The sequence below is a fragment of the Centrocercus urophasianus genome, unplaced genomic scaffold, assembly GCF_019232065.1.
Source record: "Centrocercus urophasianus isolate 14NV4802_14NV808 unplaced genomic scaffold, USGS_Curo_1.0 seq_13, whole genome shotgun sequence".
Taxonomy (NCBI): Eukaryota; Metazoa; Chordata; class Aves; order Galliformes; family Phasianidae; genus Centrocercus; species Centrocercus urophasianus.
In genome coordinates, this window is record NW_024884475.1 from 20,868,740 (window position 1) to 20,882,242 (window position 13,503).

The 13,503-nt window shown below is 37.0% G+C and overlaps 1 protein-coding gene across 7 annotated transcripts in view; it reads left to right on the forward strand.

Annotated features, from left to right (window-relative positions):
* The window catches only part of KLHL5 (kelch like family member 5), a 49,534-nt gene that overhangs the window by 2,190 nt on the left and 33,841 nt on the right, over window positions 1-13,503 (forward strand). For 2 of the 7 annotated variants that reach the window (XM_042812246.1, XM_042812245.1), the window contains exon 3: window positions 3,069-3,188. The exons of 4 other annotated variants lie outside the window; for them this stretch is intronic. Coding sequence is in view for 1 of the 3 variants with exons in the window: in XM_042812251.1 (XP_042668185.1) it covers window positions 12,846-13,222 (377 nt within the window). In the remaining 2 variants the exon portion in view is untranslated. Of the gene's footprint in view, window positions 1-3,068; window positions 3,189-12,830; window positions 13,223-13,503 lie in introns of those variants that run through there. One more of the 7 variants, XM_042812251.1, reaches the window with a different exon arrangement.

The following is a 13,503-nucleotide window of genomic DNA, read 5'->3' on the forward strand; positions in this document are numbered from 1 at the left end:
ATGCTACAATGAATGTGAATTCATCCACAAAGGATTTGGGCCTTCTTGATTACACCTTCATTAAGTTTTGTACTGCACATTTCTGATGAGTGCACACAAGCAAGATTTGACTTTGCTTTGCTTTTGTGGACTCGGATTCTAATGTTTGGAGTGTTTGCATTTGTTTTTATCACTTACCATGTCTGATGTTTATCAAAACATGTTTTATAGAAGACTGTCAGTAATACTATAATGCTCATTATAATCTTTTCAAAATACATGAGAAACTTCCATTCTCTAATCTTTTAATCAGTATAGAAAAAAGTGGAAAATTTCTTACTGAATCTGTAAGAGAAAATATTGCTTTAGAAAAACGCTTATGATAGAAGCCTTCAGACTGCTCAGTCAAATCTCATTACGTTGATAATACTAACTGGCTTTTACTTTCTTTCATTTTTTTAAATGGAAAGTACTTAGACTTTTCTAAGCCACAGCCATTTTCAAACGGAGTAGCTTTGACACATACACAAAGCAAAGAGGTAAAAGAATGCTGGGGGGAGAAAAAGGAGTATTTGCCGTGATTTGGCTTTATTTGGACTCAAAGTACAACACTGCTGAAGAAGTAGTGAAGAGGGTAGGAAAGGCAGTGCTTACGGTGTAGAAAAATAAATTAAAAAAAAAAAAGTCTATTTTCTTCCCTGTGAGATATGCCTGCACTGGGTACGTTGAGAAAACAGTTTCTGTGAAATAACTGTGTACTTCACCATTGTCCAGAATTCGTTCGTGTCACGATACAAATGCTGAAGAGAGGTGTTCTCTCTATTTATTTCTTTATCTGTCAAGTCAGTAGCGGTTTAGGATGTACATACATCATCATATATACTGGTTTTGACAGAATATGCTTTATTTTGTTCTGGGGAGCTGAGAACTTTGAGTGGCTTTGCAGGAGCAGAGAGTTTAGAGGATTGTTGTAATACACACTCTGGAATAACAGGAAGCGTGCTTCTAGTTGATTCAACCCAGAATGAATGCTGAGCACTAAATATCCTTCGTAGCTGTCTGCTGAGACAATTCTAGTCCAGAAGTACGCAACTCAAGACACTTTCTGTCACCACCTTTAAAAAAAAATAACTGAGAATTCTGGGCAAGAGCTATTAAAAGGTCTTATTTTTCTTTGGATGTTTCCTATGAGTGGCCGTAACACTTCTAAGTTAAGACATCCTTTGTTTTGAAAGTTTTTCAGCTCAAGTCTGTTGCCATCCTTTGTCCCTTCAAAGAGTACTGTGAGCAGTATTGGTCACTTTGTAGTTTTTTTGGGAGTTGGTTGTTTTGTTCTTTTTATATTGCTTTTTATTATTTTTACTCTAGATTGCTATTTTATAAGATACGTAAATTAATTATAATTTTCTTTTGTATCATGAGTACTTCTCAACAGTCAGTGTGTTAGAAAAACATAACATTGCTAGTTGGTAAGTATTTAGGTTAAAAGAAATGTGTATCTGTAAGCCTCTAGCACTTTACTATTTTTATTTCTCTAGGTCTTGAGGAACAAAAAGCTTGTTAGGTGTTTCAGCACCATATCCCAAGTTTAGCATTGCCTTAGTGGTAGTGATAGTGGCAAGTAATTGGCAGTCAAACTGCTTTTGATAGGTTTGACGACTGTCAGTACCCACAGTAGGAGAGTATTTGATGTTATATTGGTTTAGTATGGATTTTGCTGGTAGCTCACTGTGGGATAAATACTTCTGTTTTATTGCAAGGTAGAACACCTAATTATCAAGTGGGGCTGCTGAAGAGTAACTGTATCTTACAGACAACTCTGGCATTTTTAAAGAGGACAAACTGTAAAGTTGAGAAAGGCATTAATTTCAATCTGTTTGTATTATGTTCATATGTATGGTTATTTTACCAGCTCGTTACCTTTTCAGCTATAAATGCAATTGATGTTGAAATTCTGATGTATTCCTTGACAACAGGATTCAATTTGAAGAACAATTTTTGGCTAGTAATCTATGTTTTTTCCAAGAGTATCCCTCAGATTTTCAGAATTAATGGAAGACTTTATATAATGGTGCAAGATGTATTTGTAAAACAGAAAATTAAGGTTGAAGAATGGCTCCCTCTCTTCTAAAAACACATCTGAAGACGTTGCAGTGCCTTAGCTGACATGCTGTCAGAATAGTCAGCTTACCTATGCTAACTCTCCATTAAATTCTTTAAGAAATCTTCAGTAAAATTCCTTCAAATTTGCAATAGGCTGCAATTCAATAAATTGTCACTTAATAGAACATTCTATTTTTATTTTGTGAAATCTTGTGCAGTCTTGTATTATGCATTCAGTGATGGTAGGCTTTTTATCTTCAAAGACTGTATTTATATTTCTGGATGTCTGTTAAACTGTATTCTAAGTGCTTTCCTATTTACGGTGTGCATACCTTTTTAACTTTGAAATTGTCACAGAAACACAATGATACAGAATTGTAAGGGTTGGAAGTGACCTCTGAAAATCAGGTTTCCCCAACCCCCATCTTAAAGCAGGTTCTCTAGAGTAGGTTGCACAGGAAGGTGCAAATGGGTTTTGAATTTCTCCGGAGAAGCAGACCTCACTTCTCTCTTGGGCAGCCTGTTTCAGAGTTCTGTCATCCCCTTACAGTTTCAAAAAAGCTATAATTTGTCCAAGTGTTTTGCATGACTACAGCTTTTGAAGCCTTTGAAAAGTATCTTGAAAATGTAAGCTGTTTCTCATTCTTACACATCCTCAATTTTATGCAGGGAAACAAAGGAGAGGATAGGTTTTCATTCTTTTTGTATTAAACATTAGTAACTAGCAGAGTGCTGTGGATGATTTCTCATTTTAAGTCCCATTTCTAGTAGTCTTTCTTTAAATGTTTCCTATGGCTTGCAATTGAAAATTCTGTAGGCTTTCTGTCTTCATCAGTAAAGCAGTTCTCAGCTTGGCAAAGCATTACACGAACAGCATTGGAAAGGAGAACATAAAATGAAAAATTAATTAGCTCTCTGAAACACTGGGCATTAGGAGGCCAGAACCATGATTATGTGTTTCATCATTCTTTGTTCTATGATTACAGTGTTCTGGAAGATGTTTGTTTTAAAAAACAATTTCTCCTTTTGAATATCGGTTCTAATTTGAGTTTAAACCTTTGAGAAGAAAAGTTCTGGAGCACACGCTTTGCTAACTAATATCTGAGGTATGTATTTCTTCTGAAAGATCACATTAATAGCAGTTACTAAAGAAAATTAAAAGAACTGTGCCTAACCATGAAACAAAAATAGTTCAACTTTGCAACTGTGAGAAGTTTTGATTTTTAAACTTAAGTTGGAGTTAGATGGAGCAAAATGGACTTCCTGTTCGTGCTTCTGTATGTTTCACGGTGTTTTCAGAATAAATAGAAGAGCATTGTGTTTTAATTCTCTTGTGGTTTGGTGACTATGCTCAGTGTTTATTGTCAGCTGCATTTTTGGCTGCAGGAGCTATTTGCACATAACCTTTTCAATATTATCATCAAATATGCACGTCTTGCAGCCTATCAAACTGTTAGCTGTTTCACTTTCTAAGGACTCTTTCTTTCCTTGGAATTCTTAAATCCAACTTACTGTATAGATATTACTCATGAAAGAGAGAACAAAAGAAAGAGAAAGGGAGGAATTCTTTTCTCCTGTGCTGTGGTCAGAATGCCTTCTGCATCTTCATATCAGCTTCCTCTCAAAAACTGATTTCAAATCATGCTACACTGTCATGCAATCTTAATTAGAACAAAATAAAAATAATTATAAAGGAGAGACATGTAATCTCAAATCTTTCTTAGATTTTTTTTTTTTAATTTCTCATGTTTGTTTTCTGATATTCCTTCTGATTCTTCTGTCACCTCACTGTTGGCTCCCGTTTTTTGAAGCTGTAAAAGGTGAATACTGATAATATTTTGGTATGATATGGGCTGTGAAGGCAAGATGAAGATGATAAAGTAATCTGTCTAGTATAGATTTGAGTTGGTCTAGGGAGAAATGGTGTCATTCATCATTCTATAAATAAAGGTGCACACCATCCTTATGCTTACTGTAGGCTCATTTTCTGAGTCAACAGCACCTGCCAGCGTCACCTTAAAATGCTCCTCTAGAATAAATTAAATATTCATAGTACCTGCTAGGTAATGTGTGTGTTTTCATGATGTACAGAAAGACAAGAATCGTGTCCAGAGAGGTTTACTATCCTTTGCTGTAAAGAATGCAGAGAGCAGCATGTCTGAATTACCAAATAAACGATGCGATGATGTGTAGCACCTATGGAGTGAGGAGAAATGGCAGAAGCTGATGGGAAAGTAAAACTTTTCTTGGTGTCTTTGGTGATGGAACTTGCATGCAAGCAATCCATACTTGTTATGAGTAGACAACGTTGTTTGTGTAAATAAGCTATTAGCTTGCTGGTTGCCATTCCAGATAAAGTATTCTGCATTGATTATTCATCATATGCAGTGTAAGATGCATTGTTGGTAGATGTTATAAAATATATTCTGATGGCCTAAAAGCTGCGTTTGAATTTTAAATGATCTCTTTGTCTTTGCCAAAAATGAAACCAAAGTTTAGATCTTTTTACATATAGTGAGAGAAACAGTATTTTGGATGTTAATGTAATCACAAGCTTGTGCATTCAGACTGTCTAATTAAAACATTACAAAAGTAGAGGATCTAATGATGTTATCATAACTTGGCAAGCTTTTCACCGGGAACTGCAGCATTTTAAGCATGGAAGTAAAGCACATAAAAGTAATTAACTAAAATTAATCTATGCATTTATAATAAATGTGGGCAGATGAAGTGATAAGTAACAACTTTTCTTGGCAGATTTTTTCATTACCAAATAGAAATTAAAATTGCACTTCTGCGTAAGAAACGGACTGGAGAACAATTACACTTAAAACAGATAAAGAGATAATTTCTTTAGGTTTTCAGGCATTGTTGTCTGAAAATTCACAAGCTTGATAAATATGGGTGCTTTATAAATATTCTAAGCTAGGTAAGTACTTCTAGTACTTTCAGCTAATGGTGAAGATAGCTTAGCAGATGATTGCAAACCATCTGAAGCTAATGAGCACTGTATGTAGTTGTACAATATGTTAGTTTCTTATTTTCCTTTAGTTAGATTTGATGGAGGAGAAGAAACAACACCATCTGATAAGCCAATAAAGAAAGCTTTTTGTTAATTGTACTTTTTCCATCTTACAGCTTAGCCAACTGAGTTTGAGTTTTCTCTTCTTTAAGCATGCTAGCTTGACTGGACCCCATACTGCTAGGATTGCCAACAGTTCTCATACTCCCATTGTTTGTTTAGTATCCTGTGTTCCTCCTAGTACTTAATTTCTGTTGCTGTTGCATAGTATTCTCTGTGTGCAGAACAGCAAATGTTTTAGGAGCCCTATGAAATCAGGGGTGAGGCAGCTAAGATGATGGGTCTGTGCGCCTCTGGGATAGCTGAACAGTTAATTCAGTGAGTGCTTTAATGATTTAAAGGCTTAATGCTACCATTGCTGCTTTCCTTGTCAAGGTCATTTTAATTTCATACAGTTGTGGAAAGGTAGGTTTGTGTTTGAACGCTGTGTTTGAGCAATCTGTCAGATACCATGATGATTTTTTGTTCCACTTTGTTTATAAATCCACACTCAGGTGATATGTAGCCAATCAAGGTGAGGCAGTTGTGCATGCCCAGAAGCAACAGGTAAGAAGCTTGTGAGTTTGTAGTACGCCCAGACAAGCTGGATTTGTGCCTTTTGGTTTATCTGCCCCCCAGTAGTTCTTGGGCCTGTCTGTTAATTTCAGTCAAACTCTGACAGAATGTATCTTTTTGTATGCTAGAATTTCTAGAAGGTATGGAAAATACATGGGTATGTATGGAATTCCAATAAGAAATACTGCTTGACTTGCCAGCTGGTGAGCCTGTCTGCTTCTGGGCCTGAATACGGCCAAGGATTTTCTTGTACTGCCTGTCTGCCACAAGGTGGGGAGGGAAGTGTGGCTGTGTGTAAGCAGACTGTGAGATGAAGCACCCAGAGGAGCAGGAGTTAATATTAGAAGAGCCTGTAAAATAAGTATAAGTGTAGAGCCTGAGATTATTTTTGCACAAAACTGCAGACAGAAAACTTGAAGTGCAAGAAATGAGTCTTGGCTAGTTCTACAGCTCTATTTATTTACTGGCGGTGGTTTACGTACTGACACTGATTCAAATAAAATTATATTTGAAAGATACTACTCAGTGTATGTTTTCTCTTTGCTTACTGTATCTATTTGTATTGTAAGTTTTATTTTCTGATTACAAAAAAATAAGGTAGGATTTTTTCAGATCGGAATAAAATGATTACTTCTGTTGATGTTAAATTCTGCTGCTGTTCTTCACTTATATCTTGATGTGATTTTATCTTGGATACTGATTATAAACATATAATATGGAATATGTGGTGATTTGATACAAGATTTAATCTGAAATTAATTAGCATCCAATTACAGAATTAAAGATGTTTTCCCTTCTGTGCCTTAGATTTGTATTGTTTGTGGAACAACATTTCCAGGAAGTTTTGCAGAACTCATGGCTTGGCTTTTTTTCTTCCTGTACATCCAGTTGCCTCAGTTGGCAGTCTGCACTCGTAAGGATAACCAAGTCAGGCAGTAGATATAAATGTTTTCTATCTAGCCAATCTTGAGCTCACCAGGGAGGTTTATTTCTATCCAGCTGTTACTTTTAAGGCTCTTACGGTATAAAGGCCCTTAACCTATGGAAGTACAGAAATTGAATTGGGGTGCTTATTTGATTATATTACTAAATGCAAGCTGTTAATAGTGCAAGTCTCCCATTGCCGCAGCAACTAGTCCTGTAAAGTCAGAGGGCCCCCTCTTATCTCCAGGGCCCTTATCCTGTGGGACTTTTTCCAGCAGATCCCTGAGAAGACTGTATCTGCTGTACAGAAGCTTGTATACCTTGAGCACTGTGTGCAGTTTTGGGTGCCGCAGTATAAGAGGAACATAAGGCTATGAGCATTCAGAGGAGAGAAGCAAAGATGGTAAAGGATCTAGAGGGCAGTGTGTACAAGAAATGACTGAGGTCCCTTGATTCAGCCCAGAGGATTGGAGGCTGAGGGGAGACCTCATGGTGGCCTATAGCTCCTCATGGGGGAAGCGAAGGGACAGCACTGATTTCTGTTACCTGCTGACAGTAACAGAATCCAAGGGAATGGCATGGAGTCGTGTCAGGGGAAGGTCAGGTTGGGTGTTAGGGAGAGGTTCTTCACCAGAGGGTAGTGGGCATAGAACAGGCTACCCAGGGCATTGGTGACAATACTGAGGTCCTGGAGTTCAAGAAGCATTTGGATTAAAACTCTCAGACATAGTTTGAATTTTGAGTGGTGTTTTGTGGAGCCAGAAGTTGGACTCGGTGATCTCTGTGGTCCCTTCCAACGTGGGGTAGTCGATGTTTCTGCGATGTATCTACTGAGCAGTGTTTGTGCTGTAACTCATCCATAGCAGTGACATATCTAGGGGAGGTGATTTGTTTTTACTATCTCTGGGTTAATTTTACTTTATTTTCATTAGAATCAGCCATACTAATATTCCCAGAGTGTATGAAGTAAGAATCTTCTGCTTGTCTTAATGTATGTGTGACTATTTGAGACTTTTGGTACAGAAGACTGTTTTTGTCAGCTTGGGGATTGATGTCATAGTATTGTCTATTTCATATTGTAACTGAATTTTACCTGGAAAAACACACCATACATGGAGCACCAAGTTTTTGAGAGTGAATAAGCTTACTGCAGTTTTTCATCAGAGATAGTTCTGAGTTAGCTTGTAAATGGTGCTGTTCCTGATGATGCCTGAGTATCACCTGGATAGGAAGAAACAGATGTGAAATGTTCCAGTGTTAAAGAATGTAAACGTCTTGGTCACAACTGTTCTGTGTCAGCCACTATGTTGCTCAAGCCAAAAAAATCTAGGATCTGGTAGTGTGATCTTCCATACTGTGGAAATGATGGAAATCTGTGAATTTTTTTCTTTCCTTCTTATTTTGAGTAAAATAAACTCTAAAATAAGCTCTTGCTCTGTAAAGCAAGAGTAAAGCTCTGTGCTCTGAAGACAGAGCATTCTGAGCAAATGGCTTGCACCTCTCAAGAGGGGTGTGCAGTGCTAAGTAGCAAGAAGTTGCAATGCAGTGCCCAGAATTTGGCAGCAGCTCATTTCTGCTTTGGCAGTGCACTCTGTAGTGGTTTGTGTTGGTTTTTTTTCTTTTTCTTTTTTTTTTTTTTTTTCCTGGGTGAATTACACTGTTGACTTCTTACATAAACATGAATCAAAAGTGTTTGTACTTACAAAAAAAGTGGGTACTGGAAGTGATCACTGTTTTATAAAATCACAGAGCATGAGCACAGCTATCCTTCTGAAGTCTTCGTTAAACAGTTTCTGTAACTTTTGGACTAGAATACAGGAACTGGGAAGAAAAAATAGTGAACGTTTAATACTTCAGCATAATCATACCAGCAGGATTGCAGCATCAGGGCTTGTCTGTAGTAGATTTTTTTGACAATTATTTTAATGTCCTGAAATAATTAAAAGCTTAAAATGTCTTTTCAAAGAGCGTTAAATTTTGAATGCCTTTTTATGATCTAAGTATGTATTTGATTAATTCATGAACATCTTATGGTCAGTGAACTGTTCTGGTGCTTCAGAATAAATATCTAGGCTCTCTATAAATATTGGCAGTAAGATATTACCTCGTTATATCTTAATGAGTCTAGTTACGTCTCAGATACATCTTTTGATATGTAATGCTTTTGCAAAGAAGTGGGTTTTTTTTCAGGAGAGAGAAACAGCTCTTGCAGACAAAACAAAGACTTCAATTATTCTGACATTTTCATTCTAAATTAGCACTTAAAAATATAATTAATATAGGGACTAGCTGAGCCTTTAAATCTCCAGCTCTTCAATTGGAAAATGGGTAATTTTAAATTCATTTGACAGAATAAGTACCTTGAAAATGTTATGCCTGAACTGCAGTGATGTTGGATGGCAATAGTTTTTTGAAGCCAAAATGTAGGGGTGACAATAAAAATGTTGCCATGAAAAGTGATGGTGAGATTCAAATTTTAAACATTCCTCAAAAAATGTATCTGAGAAACATTTGCTTTCTTGAAAATTTAACTGACTTTCCAGTGGAATAAAAAGTCACAATGAATAAAAACATATAGAACTAATGTGTTAAATAATGATTTTTCTATTTAGCCCACTAATGTACTTAGATATATCTCAATATTTGGAGCATATCTACCCTGAAATTATGCACAAAAAGTATTTTAAGAGTAACGGTATTACTTAAAATTTAACTTTTTGTTGGATTGTAATCTTCCTTTAACATCTGTATGAACAAACAGTTCGTGTGTAATATCTGGAAATGTCTGTAAAAGTTTTTGATTGAAAAGTTAATTTTGTTGTCTTTTACTACAAGTTTAATATACAATATGTATTCAAATGTTCATTTAATCACACGGTATAATCTGGAAAACTCCTGTTAACTGTCTGCAAGGATTAATTTCTTACTCTGTGGAGCTGCTCATATGAGAGAAGTCGTATATTTAAATGTTCAGCTGCTCCACTCTTAAGAATATCAATCGTATCAATCAAAATCCAAGTTTTCAAAGCTGTCTTCCAGTAATTTTCCACAATCTCAGCAATGCCAGCAGAATCCTGCAGAATCATATTCACAAAGAGGGCCATGTACTTGTATTCAAAAAATTATGACTTGCCCTAAGATAGAATATGGTTATTCATCTGCAACTAAGGTCAGAAAAGACCTTTGTGTGTAAGCAGTTTGAGATTCTCTTTGAAGTCTTTTGCCTTAGTAAATTAAAAAAAAAAAAAAAAAGGAATCCTGACAAAGTGTGTTTATACTGTGTTTAATTTAGATGCTGCCACCCAGTTTACATGTTAGCAGGTTTCTAAGAAATGTGTTAGTGTATTAGAAAGACCTACAATAGAATGTAGTCATGGGTGTGGGCATTTGGATTTGTCAGCGCCCACCCGAAGAAGAGATATCAAAGATGAGGTTTGAGTGGTCCAAGTAAAAAGCTGTCCTTCCAATTCATCACCTGAGATCTCCACAAAGGGCAGTAATTCCCAACAGGGGGACCTTATAAAATCCATCGTGTTGCTTATAGGAAGGAAGCTTGTGGAGAACAAGAAGGGGACATCAATTATTTCATGCAGCCTTACCAGTCTAAACTGAATTAAGTGCTGCTTGCTTCGTTTTGTCTTTTTTTTTATAACAGCTCATATCTAATTTATATGAAAGAAATATATATAAATGTATTTTATGGTGAGAGCATATAAAGAAGCAAGTTTGTATCATCTAGAAAAATGAAAGAAAATATAAAACAGTTCATTCTTTTAAAACCACAGCAGTTTCTTTTCTAATCTCTGTTTGAGGCCATAGCTTTGCAGCTGGAAAAAAGCAATAATTGGACTGTGTTTCCCAGAAAGTCATAAGAAAGTGCTGAAAAAGTGACAGAGTTGGCAAATCTGCCATTGTCTTAGCTTACTTTTACTGGAACAGTTTGAATTTCAGATGAGTCTGTTAAACAAGAAAAAATTCAGGTCAGTCCTTATGTATAATGCGTTTACCATACCAGTAGAAGGAAAAGTATTTAAAACTTTTTATAGTTAAATGGATAATTAAAATACTACTACTATAGCAAACATTACCAAATACACTGGTAGCTTCTCTTGTTTATCCACCTTTGAGAAACAGTAAACAGCAGCACAAAATGTAAAGACAGGATAAATTAAAAGATGCCATTTATTATTTCTTGAATTGTACTGTAGCTTGTGGTTGCACAAAGGATGATGTTTGAACAGTACAGCTAACGCTTCTGAAATTTACATAGCTGTACAAGCTGGATAGGGACTAGACCTCATTTATTTTTAGTTTAACATCCATGTAATTTTTATGCTGATCCCCAGCAAAGATGGTAACAGCCTTGTATATTTTTCTACTTGATTGTCTCATCTCTCAAGTTGCTCTCAACTATTTTCTGGATATGGTGCAACTGACGTGGTACATCAGTTTTGGTAAACCAGGATGTTAGCAAGGTACAAGTTCTGAAATGCAGCATCTCTTGTAGAAAATAGCTGGAATATTGTTTCTATAGAAATGTGCTTTGATGGCTTTTGTGAGAAGCAGTTTCATAAATAACTAAGTTCTGAGCAATGGTAGGTGAGTTTTCCAGCTTAAAACTGGCCTCTTTAGCATTGCAGTTCCTAAGAAAACTGCATAATATTCTGCTGACATTAAATCAGTGTTGGCTTTTGGGGTGATAAAATTATGTACTCTGGAAATTTTCATATGTGCTCTGCTTACAGCCTGTTATAAAGAGCATTGCAAGTATCCCAGTTGTCAGATCAGAGAACCATACTTTGTAGTTCGCTTTGTTCATCTGAGAGATAGTTAACCTCCACTCTTCATGGCAAATGTGGTAAGGAAAGAAACAATTCCTATAAATTGATTGAATTTGTATCCTTGAGAGCTGAACAGACCAGATGAACTGTGAAGACTGAAAATGTAAGTCTATTTATCAAGGACTGATAAAATCCAGCGTCTCTTTGTTATTCTAAAATTGTTGTTAGTATTTGCATGTGATTGGAATTAGTTTCAGCAGCTTAGATCTAACTAGCTCCATCTGTCACTGAGGAAACAGGCCATTTTCAGAGGAAATATAAATCGGTCATTGTATGTTTTGTCTTTGACTTGACTTCTTCCTCTTTCAAATAAAGACATTTTGGGATGGTTTAATGTATTGCGTACACTGCTCATCTGCTGGGGGTTCTGTCTCAGAAGTACAAGAATTTCTCTCCTCTGTCTCAGTACCTTTAAGCTGATGTAAAACAGCTGATTCCATATGATGAGAGAGAAGCAAAGGTCTCCTGTTGTCCGTTGTTCAGAGGGTGTCTCCGATGTGGCAGTGACTGGTTAGCCTTGTTAGCCTTTGTTGCTTTTGCTTTTCGTGATATGTAGTGAATGGAAACCATTAGCTCATTTCAGATGTAGAATGTTACAAATTTTTGTTTACTGCAGACCTAAATTTGAAACAAGGCACAGCAGGATGAAAGGCTCTATTACCCTGTACCAGTTCCTCAAGCCTTGCAGGCTCTTCCCGTACTGCTTTTTGTTGTTTTATTTTTTAGTTTAAGTTACCACATGTCCTGCAAAGGGAAAAATATTATGTACAGTTCAGTTTTTCCTCAGTACGATCGGTTATGTTTGGATGAGTTTTAGTCCTTTCTGTAAATTTGTTCTTCAGCAGTGCAAGAATTTTGTTTGCTTTGTGCAGTTTTTGTTTCCCCCTCGGTAGCAGCAAGAGTTAACGGAATGAGAAGAGATTCTGAGATGCGGTACAGGAATTACTTCTCTGTCATTTGTGGTTTAAGAAAAGGGGGTGGTATTCATCTCTCGAAAGGGCTTTAATGAATACTGTTTGGTGCTTCTGAAAGCTAATGGTCAGAGAGCAACAGACGCAGCCTTGGAGCTTTTAGGGCAGACTGGCAGGCGTTTTTCCTGATGGAGGTGATTGTTTTACCTTCTCTCTTTACCTCGGGATTTTTCATCTCCCGTTGCCTTTTGTTTATATTCAAATGACGTGCCGTTAAAGAAGCGCTTTTGTGTGAGCGTGGTCCTTTCCCCCCTCCTTCCCCTGTACAACCGCTGCTGCCACAGCCGGGCAGAGCATGTGTTCCTCTTGTCTTGGTTGGGTGCACAAATCTTCTTTTATGCGTGCTGCTTCTTACTCTGTTGCCTAGACGATCGCTGGCTTTCACTGAGGATGTCTGGTTCTCGTAAAGACTTTGACGTGAAGCAGATTTTAAAAATCAGATGGAGGTGGTTTGGTCATCAGGCGTCAGCCCCTAATTCTGCAGTCGAGAGCCACCAGGGAGACTTCTGGAGCAGAGGGCAAAATGTAACGACTGGTGGCACAAAGTTTTTAGATTCAAGTGACCTGGCTTTAACAGCAGTTGGCTACAGGAGGTCCAGCCAACAGGATTTCCAGAACTTGCCTCCTTGGCCAATGGCATCCACCTCAGAAATCCCCGCATTTGAATTCTCTGCAGAAGATTGTGGAGGTGCACGTTGGCTTGGCAGACAAGAGACAGATGATAGAGCAAGCGAAGAAGAAAATGAATCGGACAGCAGTTCGTGCAGGTTGTTACTTTACTATTGTGGGAAATGTGTTTTTGTTTCATGTATACAGATAGCATGCATGTAAAAGCTAGCCTTTATCCTAGATTGAAATGCTTCAGAAACCTAGCAGTCACTGTGTATCAGCAACAGAAAATGTTTTATAACCAGGCTTTGGTGTATTTGCTATGACCTTTTTAAAAGGCAATGCTATTTACTCAGTGTGAGTAAATAAAGCTTGACCAAGTGCATGCATTTGTGTTTTCAGTGTTATACCCAACACATGCTGACATGAACAAGGTAGT